Genomic DNA, 19,576 nt, shown 5'->3' on the forward strand with positions numbered 1-19,576 from the left:
ACAAACATAAATTGTCTCAAATCATGTGGAACTAGGAAAGATAAAATAAATTAATTAAAATAAAATAAACTTAAAGTCATAAATGTGTTTTACATGGGATATCCTTGTAATGGGAAATAGGAAAAGACCCCGAGAAGTTGGGTAATGATGAAGGAAATGGAAGAACTGCTCAGTAAGAAAACAATAATCGGTGTTTGTGTATGAGCGCTAACCTAGGTCCAGGCAAAGCGGTAGGCTGTTTCCGTCCCTATTTAATCCCCTCGATAACCCTACCAGGTAGCTATCCTTACCTCCATTTAACAGATGGGGCAACTGAGCCTCAGAGCGGTTATGTGATTTGTCCAACCAAGGCCATGGAGTAAATACGTGGCAGAAGCAGGCATGGAATCCAGGTCAGCCTGAACCCACAGCCCATGTGCCCAGAGCTGGTGAGAGGCCTGTGGGGGATCTGAGGCTTTCATTAAGTGCCTGCACAACATCTCCCTCTCAGAGAGAATGGAGTAGCAACACCAGGCATGTGGAGGAAGGTTGGAATGGCCTGGGAGGAGAGTGAGGAGGTAGATTAAGGGGCATCAAGGCTTCACAACAACTGTGTACTGGGAAAACAATTTTGTTCAAGAGGGCTATTTATAGGGATGTTTTTCCTCAGCACTCCCTTCCCCCATCTCCTCCCTTTTGTGTTAAAAGGCGCCTGGCAGATTGGTAGAGGGTTACAGGCAATGCACAGGAAACTCTGGAACACAATGCACGGGGCGGGGACAGATCCCCACCCACCTAAGAACATCGCTAGCTCCGGTATTCAGAGACCCTGCGGGGGGACAGCTGGAGCTCACAGACGGGTCTCTGCTCCTCTTATCATCTTTCTCCCAGACAGAAGGAAGGCACCATGCCCAAGGGGTGCAGAACAGAGTAAAATTAGGAAGCAGAGGCAGAATAAGAGGCAACAGAACAAAGCAAACAAACACCAACGTAACTGAAATCGGCCAGGTAGCCAAGTCATCCGCTATCCAGAGGACTCCTGAATTCTATGAGGAGTCCAGCTTTTTCCACCCAAGTCTCTGTTCAGCTTTCAAACTCCCAAGACACAGAGTGTGGAGTGGGAGAAGTGATCCCAAACCCAGCTGCTGAGAGGGACCCCAGAACCTCCTGGACCCTCGGGACAGACCCAGCCAGGCCTGTGGGGACAGCTGCTTACAGGAACAGCCTCTCACACTCTTCCCTCTGGGCCACCAGACAGGGGCCCCCAGCCAAATAGATCCACATCCAGACTTAGAGGTTAAGGCCAGACCCTGGGCAGATTCAAATGTCTGTCTACTAGTGATTCAACCCACAGCACTTGGCTCTCCCTCTGGCCTTGTGAAGTCTCTCTACATGAGACTGGGAAGGATGCTTCCTGCGGCTGTTTGGCAGCGTCCCGCGCCCCTGCTGGAGTGGGACAAGGCGGTCTTGTGCTGCCTGGTTTGCTCATCGCGTCTGAAATACTGAAGACTCATTTAGCGCTACGCTGTGCATCATGGGTCAAATGGCATTACAGTTTTCAAAACACTCTGCAGAACACAAAAGATTTCCAAACCTCTTGTGTTTGAACAACATTCAATGCAAAGGAATTAGAGCCTAACTAAAATACTGGTAGCAAAAGACATTTCTCAAATAATTTCAAACAGTGTGTGTGCAGATGTCTCATCTAATTTCTAGGCCTAACCTCTTCACTCCTACCCAGTCCTGCATTTTACACAAAGGGCATTTCCTCCTGGAAGCTCTGATAGCGTCACCAGCTGGACCCCAAGACCTAACCTTTACTGCCTACCTGCTTGGACTCACTGACTTTTGTCCCACATTTTTTCTGAAGCTCTTCTTTCCAGCTTATCTCTTAACTCAGGCAAAAGACCCAATGGGCATAACATCCTGTGATGGAAACCGAAACTACTTCTCAAGCAATAAAGACTGGCTCAGACAAAGAGCTCCTGCTGGCCCAGACTACCCAAACCAGTATGAATTTAACCCCGACTCACACTTGCCCAGATGGACCGAGGGACTGACAGCTACCTTTACCTCATTCTAATAGTCAAATCTCCGCCCAAGGAGCACAAGCCTCATTTACATAACATACAATTTATGTAAAGGCATGATTCCTTAAGGTGCATGCATCACCTTCTGCCTGCCTCTACATATGATGATAAGGCTCCCCGATCTAAATATTCATCCTAACCCTAAATAAAAGGAACCCATTCACCCTTGCTGGGGAGTCACGGCTTTGGAAATTATTCCCCATGATCTCCTTATTTCCTGCAAATAAAGTGTCCTTTGTGTCCTTTGTGCAACAACTCACTTGGTGTAGTTTCTTTTTCTTTTTTTTTTTTTTTAGAGAGACAGAGTGCATGCAAGCACAGAAGCAGCATGGGGGAAAGGGCTGAGGGGGTGGGAGAGAGAGGAAGAATCTTCAGCAGCCTCCACACCCAGCGCGGAGCCGACTAGGGGCGATCCCATGACCCTGATGAGCTGAAATCCAGAGTCAGATGCTGAACCGACTGAGCCACCCAGGCACCCCTGGCATAGTTTCTATCTGCGACTCACCACAGAGTGAACTCATGTTAGTTTGGTTACAGTAGGGCCCTTGACATATAGAGAAGTTTTATCTTTCTGCAAAAAAATAGTTTTTACCCTCACCAGCCCCCAATCTTTTTTAAAGTTTTTATTTATTTACTTAGAGAGAGAGAGAGAAAGTGCATGCACAAGCAGGAGGAGGGACAGAGGGAGAGAGAGGATTCCAAGCAGACTCCTCACTGAGCCTGGAGCCCGATGCTGGTCTTCATCTCACAACCCTGAGATCACGACTTGGGTGGAAACCAAGAGTCAGATGCTCAACCGACTGAGCCACCCAGGTGCCCCACCAGCCTCCAATTTTATAAACTTGGGGTCATCTTAGACTCTACTCTCTCCTACATTTACTCTTTTATTTTATTTTTTTAAAGATTTATTTATTTATTTATTTATTTGACAGATAGACACAGCGAGAGAGGGAACACAAGCAGGGGGAGTGGGAGAGGGAGAAGCAGGCTTCCCGCAGAGCAGGAAGCCCGATGCGGGGCTCGATCCCAGGACCCTGAGCTCTAATTTATTTTGAGCTGAAGGCAGACGCTTAACCGACTGAGCCACCCAGGCGCCCCTACATTTACTCTTTTAAATAAAAGTCTGAGGTTCTTAAATATTAGGTAGGGGTACTAATCAATGCAATTGCTTTTATTTAAATTCAATTAGCCAACTTACAGTACATCATTAGTTTCAGATGTAGTTTTCAATGATTCATCAGTCTCATGTAACACCCAGTGCTCATCCCATCATGTGCCCTCCTTAATGCCCGTCACCCAGTTACCCCATTCCCCCCACTGATCCAAGCAATTTTATTATAAAAAGTCAGTTAGACTTTATTTTTTTATAATTAAATCTTTTTTCTTTTTCACTATTCTCTCACTGTCTGCCCTTTCTATCCCAAAATGCCTAGCTGATGGTGAAGCCACTGAACCCCATTCTCAGCTGGGGAACTGGCTGCAAAGCAGGGTTTCCCCATGCTTTTTTCTCCACCTGAGTAATGCAGCTTTGCAGTTCTAGGAACTGAAGGGGAACTAAACTAGACAATGCTTCAGAGAGAGAGAGAGAGAGAATATCATGTGTAATAATAACTATGTCTGCTCTTCAACTTTTGAGCTAGGAGTAGGACCATGTAAGGCCCTCCTCCTCTGTTCTCACTGCAACGACTTGCTTTTGGAAGCCTACTTAGAGGCAAAACTGACTTTCATGGGCATAGAGGTGGTGGAGCAACGGGAGCCCAGCTGGCATGTTTCAGGGCGTATTGCTAGCGGGTTGCCTCTGCTTCTGGGCCTGAGACACTGATTCTGGTTCCTGTTCCTTCTCATCCATCAGGGGGCCTCTCTTCCACTCTGTTCTGTTTGATTCGAGAATGGTAATGTGGACCTCCTCCAACCCTACTAGGGAACTTAGCCTACCTCATTTGAACACTTAGAGGTCACAGTTTGCAGCATAACCTAGATCTGGGAACTCATGGCATAGACAAATGCAGTAATGGAACTTGGGATATATAACTTTCTAGAAGTCCTTTTGCTCTGGCCATCCTCATCCTCTACTAGCTTTCAGACACTCAGGGCATTGGCGTCTGGGCCCAGGGTGGGCACAAGGCCTGTCTCATAGAAGAGCCTCACCCAATAGATTAGTCTGCTAGAGCTGCCATAACAGAATACCATAGACTGGGGGGTGGAAACAACAGACGTTTATTTTCTCACAAGTTTTGGAGGCTGGAAGTCCAAGACTGAGGCATCACAGGTTAGGTTTCTCCTTGAGGCTTCTCTCCTTGCCTTGTGGACAGCCACCCTCCCACGGTGTCCTCACACGGTCTTTTCTCTGTGGTTCACATTCCTGGTGTCTCTCTGCATCTTCATCTCCCCTTCTCACAAGGACACTAGTCAGACTGGATTAGGACCTACTCTAAAAGCCTCGTTTTAACTTAATCACCTCTTTAAAGGCTTTATCCCCAAATACAGTCAGATTCTGAAGTCCTGGAGGTTAGGGCTTTAATACATGAATCTGGCAGGGGAGGCACAATTCAGCTCAAAACACCCAACAACCGGTGATAAAACCAGCATTTTTAAGCTGGAAACAGGGAAGACGAAAGGAGAAGAGAAAATGTACCCAGCAGGAGGATGAGCTGACATTCTCTAACCCAGAACAGAGAATTCAGAACACTCTAAAACTGCTGATTGCTGGGGCTCCCGGGTGGCTCAGTCGGTTAAGCGTCCGACTCTTGATGTTGGCTCAGGTCTTCATCTCAGGGTCCTGGGATGGAGTCCTGGGTCCTCATCGGGCTCCGCAGGAAGTCTGCTTGAGGATTTCTCTCCCTCTCCTGTGCCCCTCCCGCCACTCGTGTGTGCATGCTCTCTCTCTCTCTAAAATAAATAAATAAATCATTAAAAAAATAAAATAAAATTGCTGATTGCCAATTCTAGTTTTACGGCCAAGTAAAAGAAAAGGCTACCCCACACATGACACTAAAATCTCTCCATACCCACTCTCTGTCTTCTGTATCTAATTTATTTATGGCAGAGAAAATTACTAACATCATTGGCGAGGGAAGCAGATGGCACCCTTTGATAGGCAGCAGTCTTAGTTGCCGATAAGATAAATCGTAGGCAACAGCAAAACCCAATGGTGGGAGCTCGATGTGAGTGCAGTGCTTTTTGTCCTATGATAATCTACTGAAGGGATCATTTATACTACCGCCAAACAGCTTAATCCGTCCTCCTATTAGCTAACATTCTTATGCAATCTCCATATAATCTTACTTTCTAGGAAATCCCAAGCCCAACGGATAAACCCTTTGAAACCCAAATCTGATTTTCTTCAGCAGACCCAGAAAAAGGCACACATCTTCGGGTAAGCAAGGAGAAAGAAAAATGAGAAGAGTAAGAGATAAGCAGAGGAAGGAAAGAGAAAGAAAAGTAGAATGTCCAGAACAAGGGCTAGATTCAAGTTTGGCATCTATCACAGGGCATACTCAGCAATGAAAGGGGACAGGGACAAGTGGGGAGGGGGGCAGTTCTCCAGCTTCCTGAGTCTTGCTGTCACTATGTGGCTTCATTATCTGGCTTGAGAAATTGTGAGTTCTTCCAACCAGAAGTGTAGATAATTGAGAGTTATCAAATAAAGACAAAGAACCACCATGAACATGTATCAGATGTTTGTTCAATCAGCCCAGGCATCATGGACACCTTAGCCAGCGCTCAGTTTTACCTCAACTCTGAATGCAAAACAACTTGAACCCAACTTAACATGACTTATCACGAAGCAGGGACCAAAAGGTCTCAGGCTGTTCCAGGATGAAACTTCTAGGATTGCGGCATCCCCCTGGGGAGTCCTCAGTGAAGCACAGAAGAATCTTAGGGCTGTGTCAGGGTCACCAGCTTTCTCAGTTCACCTAGGCAGTTCTGTTTTGTGACAACCTACACTTCTGTGTTTGTTGGTGATTAAGGGGATCTGGTACACAGTTAATGTTTACTGTGAAGTGTATGAGAATTATTTATAAATCACTGGTGGACTTTATTGTGAGAAAGATTATATTTAACAAAAACTATATGTAATTAAAAATTAATTGATATTTGAATAAGGGCTGTTGATTAGTTAATATTATGGTATCAGTATTAATTTCCTAATTTTGATAATTGTGCTCTGGTTATAGCAGATACTAATATTTGGGAAAGCAGAGTGAAGGGTAATGGGAATTCTTTGACTATTATTTGCAAATTTTTTATAAGCTGAAATTACTTCAAAATGAAAAGTTAAAAGAAGATTTTCAAAGATTTAAAGAGGTAATTCAAGAACTTTATCCATATTTTGTGTTCTGGGGGCCTGGACCCAGGAAAAAAGCACCTCTTTGGCCTCTCTCCTTTGCTGCCAAAGTGATGAAATCCACTGTAGGGTAGATGAAATGAACGAATATGAAAGTCCTCGCTAAAGTAAACTCCTAAACAAATGGTAATAGTAATAATTATTGTCTCATATGGAAATGCTTCTCTAAAAATAGAGGGAGGAACAAGCCATCATACTGAATACCCTACCAGATATTCTCTAAGTAGCTTACAAAAAGCTTAGAAATTGCTGTCCTGGGGATCCATTGACTGGTTTTGAACAAAGCAGGCATATAACAAGAATATTTCAGGAAGGGTCATCAAGCCTTTAGTACATAGGATGGATGGAGTGGGCAGAGCCCAGACTCAGCAAATGCCACTATGAGTTATTCTAATAACTGAGGAGTGAACAATCCTTACTGAATGGGCGTGGAAAAGAAGAAACCCAGAGGAGAGGCATTTTAAAGGACTAGCCTGGAGGTGGGGGTGAGAGGGAAGAAATGAGTCAGTGGTTACTTGAAGATGTCTAGCCAAGATGACTACAGCAATGCTGGTGTCACTGAGAGATGGATGGAAAATGGAAGGAAGGAAACCCCATACACAGAGCTTGGGTTGGGAACTCAAGTGGCTCCAGAAGCCAGGCAGGTGCAAAGGGGGGAAGACAGGCGGTGGGAGCTGCAAACCTGAAAGGGGGCTGTCACAGCTGGACATCAGCAGTCCTTGCCCTGTGGGATTGCACTTTCTTTCCGTGTTACCAGATCTTCCATTTTTGCAAGAGAAGCTAGAAACTCAGATCTCTTAAGTGAAATCTCTTAACCCTTCAAAGTTGGCAATTAATTTAAAAAAATTTTAAAGCATTGTGTTGCCAAACCAAACACATCTGTGGACCAGATTCGGAAGGCAGGCTGTCACTTGTGACCTTTGGCAAAGACAGAAGGTTAAGGGTCAAAGTTCACTGTCACTGTGATACATAGGGAGTTAGGTGACTGTAAAGGGATTCAGTAACTAAAATACTATACTTAAAGTTTCCATCAGCAATCTGAGCTGTATGAATGTCCCTACCCTTCAAGTCTATATATGGATTTGAATTTATACAGGAAGTTTAATCTAATCTTCAAATGGTTAAATCACAAGAATTTGAGTGCTTACTGTGTGCTGAGTACACAGAAGTCAAGGAATTTCAGATCTAACTGGAGAAGAAAAAATCAAGTCCTCCTGAAAACTTGAGACAAATTTTGGAACAGCCCGGGAGACTCCTTTCTCCACATTATGCTAGACTATCAGTCACCTTAAATCCTGGATACCCCGCAAATCACTTCCATTTGGCAAACTTGGAATAATGCGTGTGTGGGATGTGGTGTGGGGGTGGTGTGTGTGTGTGTGCGCGCGCGTGAATCTGTAACCAGAAATCTGATTTCCTGGGCAGTGGTTACAAGACGGCAGCCCCCAGTCTTCCCTCAGCGTAGGAGGGGAGCTAACTGGGTTGGGGGTACCCGGGCGCAGGAGAGGAGGATGGGAGTGGCTGGCTGGCGGAAAACCGCTCGCCGTCAGGTTTCTCCGCTGGAATCCCAGTCTTTGTCTCTGTCACTACAAGTGTTTGTGTAGGTTCTCCTACCAAAATAGAAAGTGTCAAAGAGATGGTGACAACGAGGATAAAAACAAGGCAGGACTTTTTCTCAGTTCCCCCTAGCGCCCTCCGTCCAGAAGGCCAGCGCGCCTCCTCCTGCCGTCCTCCGAGAGCCGCGGTGGGGCAGGAAGCGGGCGGCTGGGGCTGCGGGTCCTCCTGGGAGCGCGGCGGTTTCCTCCCGAGCTGCCCAGTTATCTCCAGAGCCGCAGACCAGCTCTCGGAGGAGCGCGTCCTCCCGCCCCCCGCCCCCCCTCCCCGTACTCCTCAACCCACCCACCTACTTCCTCCGGCCCCGTACACACGCAGCACGGAGCTGCCAAAAATTTCCACCCTCCGCCCCCCTCCCTAGCTAACTTCCTTCCAGCATTTCCTGAGCTGGATGATCCTAGGATTTGTAAGACAGGAAAAAAAGGAAGGCGTGAGGGCGGGCGAGAGAGACAGGATGCTTGTTTGTCGCGTTCCCAAAACCATCTGAAGGCAAGACAGCGGGCGCAGGGCAGAGGAGCCACGCAGCCCCGGGGCTGTCTCCTCGCCCCCCGGCTGCTGCCCGCTTCCCGCGCTCTCGTCCTCTGCTGGGCATCTGCAGAGGCGGAAAGGAGAGCTCGCCCTCCCTCCGAGGCGGAGGAAAACACCCGAAGACACCGCAGGAGCCCGTGAAAGTCCCTGGGACTCCAAGTGAGGAAGTGACACTCCCGCCGGCCGGCCCGCGGCCGCCAGCTCCGCCCGGCCTCCGGCCCCGCGGCCCTGGAGGAGCGCGCCGTGGACTGCAGGCTCCGCGGCCGCGCCGGGCTCAGCGCCCCGCGGGGTCCATGCGCGCTGCCCCGGGCCGCACTTCCTCCGCGCGCCCATGCGGCCCCCCAGAGCCGCGCCGCAGCCCGTGATCTGAGCCCGGAGACCATCCTAGGCGCGGTGCCAAGCACAGGGGAGGGGGAGACGGAGGGGCAACCTCTTTGGGACTAACTCATGAAGAACAAGGGTGCCAAGCAGAAGCTGAAACGAAAGGGAGCCGCCAGTGCCTTTGGCTGTGACCTGACCGAGTATCTGGAAAGCTCAGGACAGGATGGTAAAGTGCCTTCGCTTTTTCCCCCCGCTTTTCTTTTTGTTTGAGGGCGAGATGGATTCAGTTCACAAGTTAATGTAGTCTAGGCCTGTGGGCGCAGTGTACTTTTTTTTTTCTTTTTAAAGAACACGTATGGTTCCTAAGGTGCACGGCGCTGCCACCCCGACGTGCTGAGGTTGTGGCGGTCCTTCCGTTGGTCGCACACCAGCCGTTAATGGGCGGTGCTGCTTCAAGTTTAACCGGCTACCTCTGCGGGCTGGGGGTGGGAGCTCCAGAGGTCCTGATCGCAAGTTTTGGATGTCGGAGGGGAGGGATGCGGGCTGGACTTGTGGGATGGTGATCAGTGGGCTTCTCCGGGTACATAATTATGACCGCCTTGGGTGTCCTTCCCGGGATCTCCAATTTCATCTGCTCACATCTTTTTTTATTAATGTGCTGGAAGGCAGGGGGTGCGGTGGATCCTGGCTGGGGGAGTGGTTGCACAAACATTTTCTGAATTTCTGAACTGATGCCAGATATATAGTACCTCCCTCCCTCCCCTTCCCAACCCCCCAGACCCTTTACCTCCTCTTGGCTTTCAGATTAGCATTTGGTGTGTCAGACAAGAAGAGTGCTGTAAAAAGGTCAGAGGGCCTGGATTTTAAAATAGTTTAGGGTATATAAAAGAAAAGGAGAGCCAGCGTCTCTGTTTTCAAGGTCAGATTGGATTTTTTTTTTTTTTAAAGGGAATCCTGCAGAGTAGAGACAATTTAAACATTTGTTGGGGGAGAGGGAAAGAAAACAATCTAGAATACAATAACAGCGTTTGAAGTTAGAAGTTTTTAATCATAGGAAAGTTGTGGAAATTGAGCAGAAAATGACTCCTTTTGTAAGGTTGACTGGTCTTGTGCATACCGTGACAAAAAGGCCTTGTCTTCAGAAACTTAAGTGAGAGAGAAAATAGTCCACTATATAGGCCTTGTATTTATACATAGATAGCTATAACAAAGGAGGAAACTGGAGGGCTGTTTAACTGTGCAGAATATTTCTGCCTCCAGGAAAATCATCTCAAAAGCAATTTGATCAGCTCATATCAAACGTGCATCTCAAAAAGAGTGCAATGATTTTGTTTCAATTCCGTTTTGTTTTTTTTTTTAAAGACTCAGCACCACCTAGTAATTTGCAGTGGTGTGATATTCCTGCAGTATTCTAGACTTCAGCCTCTGCTGTGTCATTAGGACAAATGGCTTAGTATCTTAGAGCTTGGGGGACCACAGGTTTCAAAACTGCCTCTTTTGAAACCAAGGTATAACAGTCAACTCATTTCATCCTCTCCAATAATCTGGGAGAGGGCAATTTGAAATAAAATTGGACTGAACTTTTTTGAATGTGATAGAACTCCAAGAGTGCATCTTAACCTCTGCCCTCAGAAGTTCAGAAGGAAATGTTTCTCTCCACCTGTTTTTGTGAGGAACTTCAAGTTTAAGTCCAGGTTCACTACAAATGCTGCTGGGATGCCCCTGCCTGCCATGTTGGTGTTATTCTGGTCCCCCCTTCAAGCATGAGAGACGCATGGGGGTGCGTGCTGGTCCCGCCCCATTCTTACAATGTTATAAATCATAGGATGAGCCAGGAATCCCAGCATTCTGTGAAGACACCTCAAAGGCAGACTTTGGCAGCTCTTCTTTCACATGCTTTATAGTTTGGGCTTCCATACAGGTTTCGTTTGGAAAAAGAAAAAGGGAAGGGCGCTACTGCTTAAAGAAAAAAAATTGAAAACCAGTACCCAGTGTTCCCAGCCTTGGGGGGGGGGGGGAAGCAAGGAAGCCCGAACAGGTAAATTGACCTGCCTAAGGTCATACAGTAAATGACAGAGGGTGCAGAGGGACCTGGCTTACCAGGCTCCTCTCCCCTCCCTAGTTTTCTCATCTAGGCCAACATTCTCCTCTAATGATTTTTTTTTTTCCTAAATTGAAAGCAGACAGCCCCGTCACAGGATCAGCAAACTTTCAAGTCTGACATACCTGAATACAATTTAGCTTTGAAACAAAAGGAAACTGACCCAGTTAATGATCTAGACACCATTCTTGTGCCACATGAGAATTAGCTGCGCAAAATAAACAGCTTATATAAATGAGAGTGATTAGGATTTCTTTTTTGCCACATCTAAAACTAGTTATGTAGTTGTCTCTTATTTTTCCTGTAGCATCAGTAAGCAAAATGCTAATGGTTTTTTCTCAAAAAATGTGTTTTCCTCGCGGACTTTCTGAAACATGTATTGGTTAGTAGACAAGGCTTGGACTCTGCTTCCAGGGAGGAAAAGCTGATCTGGGCACTACCCCTCTGCCCACCACCTTGGAAGTTCAACCCAGAATCCTGAGGGTGACAAGTCAACATAGTAAAGAAACCAGAAGGCTGGGGAGGGCCTCATGAGATAGACATGATGATTACTGAATTCTGGAGTCAAGGGTAAGGTGATGATCCTGCAAAGAGACAGAGAAAAATGGATCCAGGTCTGGGAACATAAGGGCAGAAGAGGACAGAGATGTAGGATGCCAAGAGCGCCCTTGTGCTTGGCCAGGGAGGGAAAGCCCCAAGCTGGGGTGGAGGACAAAGCTGGTGACAATTCACTGTGCTCAGGCCATCTGAAAATGGGGAAGCTACACCCCTGAGGCCGAGCATAAAGGATGAATGCCATCCACTTCCGTCATTTGCTGTGGCCAGCCCTGCTACCTTCAGCTGGATAAATCTGCCAGGCCAGGGTGTGTGGGTGACAAATAGGTGTCCAGCTCAGAGCGGAAGCTGCTCAGGCCAAGTGTCATCTTTAATCTTTAGGAAGCTGATGAAAACCAGAAGCCCTTTCTCATAGAAATGTATGCTCGTGCACGCATACACACACACACACACACACACACACACACACACACAAATCGTGTATACAGTTTCTGTGGGCATCCACACAGATACCAAGTTCAGACCCTGCTGTTGATCATCCCATCTGCACACAGGCCTGATGTGAAGGGTCAGTTTCCCCCTTTCGCTTCTTTGACCACTTTCCTCCCGCCTGGTAAGAACACTCAAGAATGGCACAGAGTTGCTCGTGGCCAGCTTGGCCAGCACAGTGCCTGCCACCCCAACCCTCAGCTCTCCCCTGGGAACCAGATAATGTTATCTTCCTGGCTGGAGTAGAGGGAGAAGAGCGTCCCTCCCTCACTGGTATGCTGAAAATAGTTTTGGGGGTCTTCTTTTTGACCACTGAATGAGAAGGCCATTGCTTGCATCTATGTAATAAAACCCCATCATTTTGTCATCTGTGGTTGGAAGGCTGCGGGTGAAGCCCTGTGAGGCCAGAGCGCATCCACAAGGGTTTCCCACCTCTCCGTTCTCAGCCCAGTGCCCCGGGTCTCCCCACACGGCTTGGAAACGCTGGGGCCAGGAGCCAAGGGACCAGTAAGAGAACGTTATCGGAAAAGCTGTCCTCTGCCTCCATTTGTGTCAGCTGTCTCCACTCTGAAGGCTGAGGACTTTCTCACCCTTCCGAGCAAATCTGTCATTTTATCTGATCCCTGGGAAAAGGTGATATTGTCTGACGCAGTGGTTTGCCATGGTGGCGGCACATTAGAATCACCTGAGGAGCTTTAAAAAAAAAAAAAAAAGGTGATGCAAGGTGTTGCCCAGGTCCCATCTCAGAACAATTAAATCAGAATCTCTTGGTGCCCAGGCAGGCATGGGTATGTTTTAAAAGCTTCCTAGATGATTCTGATGTGCAGGCAGAGTTGGGAACCACTGTTTGCTGTATAGGGTTTTACAGACCATTTTCTCCCTGGATAAGGAAACTTGACTATTCAGAATGCATCCTCTGAATGTTTGATAAGAACTGTGAGCCTTTTTATGACTAAGATTTTTTTCTAGTTCTTATCAGATATAAAAGGAAGAAAAATATATATATATATATAAAATTTCTGAGGCTAAATCATTCTCTCAGTTTGTTTATTGGTTTATTTAACAAATAGGGATTGAGGCACGGTGGGGGTACTGTGAGAGAGAAAGAAACATGCACCCCAGACTCAAGAAATTTACAGTCTAAGGGATGTGAACAAACTTTCAGAAACGAATGGCTCAATGAAGCTTTGAAATTAGCTGTCATAACTGAAGGAGAACATGTAAAAGCTACTATCTACAATCAAACAGATAAGATACCCAAACATAAACAGGAACAAAGTCTTTCTGTTCAAGGTAGGATTTAACACTGCCTGGAGAACCAGGGCAGGTACTCTCTTTGGCTTAGCCTCTTCCTCCCCAGCATCTTGCCGGGCACATCCTTATCACACCCTCCCTTACCTCCTTTTCATTCTTTAGCTCTCAGCTCCTTCTGGAAACCTTCCCTCACCTCCCAAGTCAGGTGCCCCTGCTGGGGACTCCCATTAGGAGTTCTGGAAGCTTACTGTCTGGCACTGAATTCCAGCTTTGCCTGTTCCTGACCCTGGCGTAAGTTACTTACCCCCCTAGGCCTCAGTTTCCTCACTTGTGAAATGGTGATAAGAGGACTGATATGAAGATAAATGAGTTCATACCGGCAAAGCACTTGGCAGGGGACATGCATATGGAAAGCTATGAATGTCGCTATTATTATCAGAAGACCCCGGACTTGCCCTAGTATAACCACATACCATCCATGACTGAATGAGGGAGGGCTCCGATGGAACAGGAAAATGATATGGTCAGTTGGGTTAATCAGTCATGAAGAGGGGTGGCGAGCAGATTGATTGCCCCTCTGAACGAAGAGGCCGTTTCATGCAGGCATTTCCCAGGGCCACCGGGGAGTGGACCATCAGTGCAGAGCGGTGGAATAGCAAAACGTCAACCTGAGTCGAAAGGGCCCTCAGAACGCTCTGAGAAAGATACCCAGCCGCTCCTGAAACCAAAGGGGACTGAAAGAGAGAAATCAGGTCCTGGAGGTAGAGCTTGTGGGGACAGAACAGCAACCTCACAGGCTTGATTTCGAGGGGCATCCCCATATCTGGGTCTCAGAACTGAACAGGAAGAACCCAAAGAGAAGTAAGCAAACTGAAGCAAACTGACTGATAACACAAAGTCCGACTGTCACTGACTCTGTATGGTCTGGACATGGCAAACAACCCTTACAGAGGATAGAAGCAGCTACTTCCGTCTGCCCACAGCCCTCCCTCCGGCCACCCTCCAGACCTCTGCCAACAGCCCCTTGACCCCAGGCATGGCCTCACCCTTCCGCTTTCCCTCCCCACCCCCACCGGCGGCTACTCAGGTGCCTTCTAGCCTCAGGAGGCTCGGGCTTTGGCCCTGCTGAGGAAGCCCACTCTCCTTTCACCCCAGACATTCGCTGGAGCCAAGTGAACCATCTGCTGTGGGGTAGGAGGGAGCTGGAGGCCTGGCCTTCTGCTGGGGCAGAGGGAAACCTGATGAAAGCGGGAACACATATTTCCATAGCCGAAGCTGTAAATGGGGGGTAAGCTCCCCGGTGCCATTGCAGCTGTAGTTTTTGCTGTATCCTTTTTTTCCCCCCACCCCCACCCGCACTCCATCAGGCATCTGTAAGCTAGCTGGAAAACTTTGCTGTGAGAGTGGGGAGGAGGGGAGAACGCATTCTGAATTCCAGCAGCTGATTGACCTAGGCCGTTCTGAAACACTTGGTGGGGACTGTTTGCTCCTGGGAATCACCTCACTGGAGAGCTTCCTGGGATCTTGTGGCAGCGTGTGTGACTGTGGGTGGGAGAAGCGGGTGGGCTGAAAGATCCAGGACTTAGTCTGAGGATAAGAAATGTGCCCCCCCCCCTTTTTCCATTAGATATTGTAGCTAAATATTTTTGGAAGAAAGTAGTGACAGACCCTTCTAATTGGGGCGCCCTGGTCCTCATTTCCTCCAGAACAGACTGATCAAGCTGAGCTGTCCGCCCCCACTGGCCTCTGGGTTTCAGCACTCCACTATCCCCTCTGTGGTGACTTCACACCAGTCTTGAGGCCCGGGAACGTGGAGCCACTTGTTTTCTTATTGTTTTGTTTTTCACTCATGACTTGCCTTGAATTTAAGCCAATGTAGTTTTTTCCCACTTATCCCCACCCTTCAAATGACCTGTCTTTTTGCTTATGGGTGCATGTCCCACCCGATTTTCTGAATTATTTCTATGCGCCAGTACAAATGCCAGGCTTAAGTTTAATTGGTCTTGATGCTCCTCCGCTTCAAGTCTTTACTGAGGTGGGGCCGCAGCCTGCTACAGCTTCAGGAGGCTAGAGCCCATCCCTCTAACTCTCCCCCACCCCAGGATAGTGTTTTAGGTAAGGCTTAAAATAAAGAGCACCCAGAGGAAAGAAGCTGACTGCAACTCAAAGAAGAGCAGATACTGGTATTAGATTTTTTTCTAAGAGCAGCTTTTAACGGAGAAAGAGGAGAACATGATGGTGCTAGATGGCTAAAGGAAGAAGGAGGAAAAGAAGGTCTCTTGGAAAGAGAGAAGGGAACCCGAAATGAAGGCCGAGCCCCAAGTCAGACTTGCTTGTTATTATTTTTTTTTTTTTTTAAGATTTTATTTCTTTATTTGACAGAGAGAGACACAGCAAGAGCAGGAACACAAGCAGGGGGAGTGGGAGTGGGAGAAGCAGGCTTCCCGCCGAGCAGGGAGCCCAATGCGGGGCTCGATCCCAGGACCTTGAGATCATGACCTGAGCCAAAGGCAGACGCTTAATGACTGAGCCACCCAGGCACCCCTTTGCTTGTTATTTTTATTAGGAGTTAGAGTTACTGTCTGCATTGATTGCTTCTTATGTGCCAGTCAATTTATACATACCAAGTAATATTTTTGACATCTGTAAGAATCAGGCATTTTTTTATTCCCATTTTATAGAGGAGGAAACTTGATGAAAAAGGTTAAATATCTTACAAAGATTATAGAGATAGGAAAGGCAGGATTTAAATCCAGATCTCCCTGACTCCCAAGGCCACAGTCCTCGGCACAAACACAGTCTCCCAGAGTAGCACATTTTAGAATTTGGCATTTACATTACAGTTTTGTCAAAACAAACAAACAAACAAAAACAAAAAACAAAACCCACAACCCTGCAAAAAAAAGTAGCTTTTTCTCTCTTTGCTTCGTTCTCCGCACCCCCGCCCCCCGCCATTAGATCATTAATAGTAATAACAACGGACATTTGCATGGCACTTTACCCTCTGCAAGGCGCTTTTCACACACATCTGTTCTAAACCTACCAACTTTCAAGACCAACCAGACCCCACCTTTTCCTCCCAGGCCCCTCCCTGCCCACAGCAGCCACAGTCCTCTTCCCTCTTGGAACACCCTTTGCGTTAGAGTCAGAGACACCCAATTTGATCTTCATTCCCCTATTATTGTATTTTCTGGCTGGCACGTCAGTGGTGAGCTCTGCTGAAGGCAGGTGGCAGTCAGCGGCTTAGGCAGATTTGGTCGTGCCCTGCACCTCTCAGGGTGAGCCCCGTGGCCGACACACAGCACTTGATTGACTGACCCTATTTCCTCCGCAGGAAGTCAGAGTTACAGCCCTTCCAGGAAGCTCAGGACCAGAGACATTGCTGATGTGCTAGAGCATCAGGAATCCAAGATTGTTTAAGGTTCCCCATGGGGGCTTCTAGCTACTCCAAGATAGAAACTGACCCAGACTTTGCACAGGACGCCCCAGAAACATTGCCTTTTCCTAGTGCCTCACCAGTCACTCCTTGGTATGAACCACATTCTTGGCGGGGCCCCAGAACCAACTGAGTTTCTGGGATGGAGTCTCAGGCACTCGTTGTTCTAGTTCAAGCTTGGCTGATGCATACCAGGCCCTAGTGCCACGCCCATGGCCTGATGCTGCCCCAGAATGCCTTTGGGGCCCCCTCCCCACCACCCCCAGAGAGAGAGGGATGAATGTCACCCCCCCCCAACCAAAGCAACATATCCCAGCTCTTACTGTTACAGACACTAGAAAATAATTTGACATATAAAGTAGGATTCTGGCAAACTATAAATGTATCTATAGCTTTCGTGACAGGCAACTGAGCTAATTTGTGCAATTATGCATATTTCTTTCCCTGGCTCTTTTCATGTTTTTATTCAGAAACCATCTTGTGTGGGGTTTTTCATTTCAACGCAACAAGTATTTATGGGACTCTAATGTGCAGGACACTCTCGGATTTACAAAGATGCTCTCAAGTTGCTCTCAGCCTAGTGGGGTCGTGGGAGAGGAAGATACCTAAAAGAGGTACAAAGAATGAAATGAGGGCTCCATGATAAATATCGTCCGACCATGAGGAATGACAGAGATAGGGGGAGATGGGATGCTTGGTGTCTACAGACAGGAAACAACATGGTCTTGCCTGATACTTGTGATTGCTCACGCCTTCTTGCCCTCTGAGGGAGAAGACGATGAAATTCTGAGAAAGGTGGTTGAGAGTGACTTCTAGTGGCCAGGCTTGGGGGCGGGGGCTGTTTTCAGTGGCAGGAGAGTGAAGCTACCCTCAGGAGAATACAGAGTAGCGGATCATACCAAGAGTGGCAACTGGTTTAGCTGTTGTCTGTGCCCTGCCTAAGGGCAGGACAACGAGGGAGTCTGTTAAAAGAGAAAACTTTTTTTAATGATGTTAAGTGACCGTCCCAATTATGTGTCTTGATTCAGTCTAGCAGTATGGTACCAGTGTACCTCGACCTCTCCCTATGGTGTGGAAAGTTCTTTTTGTCTCCCATTTTTTATATGAAGACCAACTCAGGCTGAGTAACTTACCTAACATCACCCAGCCAGGAGGTAGAGGAACCAGGACTGAAAGCCTGTCTGTCCGACATTAAATTCCCATTCCACAGCTTTGTGTCCTCTGGACCCAAACAGGTCAGCTGGCGATAAATCAGGCTCTGAGATGCAGAGCTCCATTACACCATGCAGTGCCAAGGTGATAAGTTCAGCAGGATTTAGCTAGACTTTAATAAAACTTCTGGCAATGGAGTTCTCATCCCCAGTTTTTCAAAGTAAAACATTGAGGTTCCAAATGGCAGGCTTCTAAACAGAGAGCATGCCCTGTTACCATAAGTAGTCCCTTCCACCACTTCTTTCCCATCTGTTTCCTGCATGCAGAGTATTATTGGGAAACAATGATGTCAGCCCTTCCATATAAATCTACACCTCCCTGCTTGCCCCTCCCCTACAATGCATATTTTTGTTCCTCTTTCTGGCTTTTGTCTTGCTGTTCTGTTCCTTAAGGACTCACGCTTTTGGCGTCAATTGTTGGCTTTCTTTTTTAATATGTTTTAGCTATTTAAGCGTATTGTGGCCTTCAAAGTGCACATGCTTTTTTGGGTCCATATTTGGAAAATCTTTTGTTTGGCTAATAGCTAGAACATGGGCCTGATGTTAATGGGGAGGAGCCATTTTGCTTTATGGCAAAGCAAAGCTAGATGCAGGGCCCTGAATGGGCTCACAAATGAGGACACAAACACTACTTGGGGCCCCTTAGAGGGTGCATTAAAGCTCTTTGGACCCTGGGCACAGAGCCTGTAGCTGAAGGTCAGGAAAATATACTCATGGAGTAATCTGTTTTTTTCTCACCCCAAGCCTGACTTTCAAATGGGACATGGTTTCCTCAGTTCCCCTTTCTCTACTGCCCCTAATGACAATTTGGTTTCAGAAAGGAAAGGTGGGGGGGGAGGGGGGGGTAGGCCTTAGGGGGTGGGGGTGGGGAGCATGAGTTTTGAATTCTGGGTTTAAGAATTCTGGACCTCTCTTTTTAAGCCTCAGGCAGTGATACTCAAACTCTACTGGGCATAAGAATGACTAAAATTGCAGCTTTTACTTTTAAAATGGAATCTAAAATTGAATTTCAAAATGTAAAAAATATTAGTTAAAGTTAGTACACTTTAGTACACTATAAGGAGTATTAGAAATACTCCTTAAATTCCATTTCAGACACCTCGAAACAAAATGGACATCTAGTAAGAATTTCCGATAGGCACTTGCCTAGGTCCTCTAGTATCTGGGTCTGTGGAGAGCATGAGACTTCACTGAGTGAGTTCTACGGTTTCTAGGGCTGTGAGCTGAAAAGTACCCCTGCATAGCAACATTCTGAGGTCAGTCCCTCAGAGATTCTGCTTTTGTAGGTCTGAGATGGGGTCTCAAGGAATCCACATTTTAAAGATGAGCTCCAGGTGATTCTGATATCTTTCGTCTACTGATCTCATTTTCAGAAACATGGACTTAGCCCACAGAAAGAAGCAGCTGAGCGAAACCACATTTATTTTCTTCATTATATTTTACATATTGCTCAAATCTTCAACAGTAAACATGCAGTTTTACTGCTCAAATTTGGGGGAGGGCGCAGTCTTTTAAAATTATAATAGAAATGGGATTGTCCTGATTCATTAAACTTTTCATAAAGCCTTTTTGTTTTAATCCTTATGAAAAATCTATGTAAGTTCTGTTCGTTTGCTTTCCTGCCTTAATAGGTGCAGTTTAGTGAAATCA

At 47.0% G+C, this 19,576-nt stretch overlaps 1 protein-coding gene across 1 annotated transcript in view; it reads left to right on the forward strand.

The window, feature by feature from the left end:
• The first annotated feature begins 8,398 nt into the window (after nucleotides 1-8,398).
• Nucleotides 8,399-19,576, forward strand: part of ARHGAP31 (Rho GTPase activating protein 31) — a 99,174-nt gene continuing 87,996 nt past the window's right edge. Inside the window, exon 1 of the mRNA XM_036066781.2 lies at nucleotides 8,399-9,106. Within this exon, the coding sequence (XP_035922674.1) occupies nucleotides 9,007-9,106 (100 nt within the window). The 5' untranslated portion in view covers nucleotides 8,399-9,006. The remainder of the gene's footprint in view (nucleotides 9,107-19,576) is intronic.

Source organism: Halichoerus grypus, chromosome 1, assembly GCF_964656455.1.
Source record: "Halichoerus grypus chromosome 1, mHalGry1.hap1.1, whole genome shotgun sequence".
NCBI lineage: Eukaryota > Metazoa > Chordata > Mammalia > Carnivora > Phocidae > Halichoerus > Halichoerus grypus.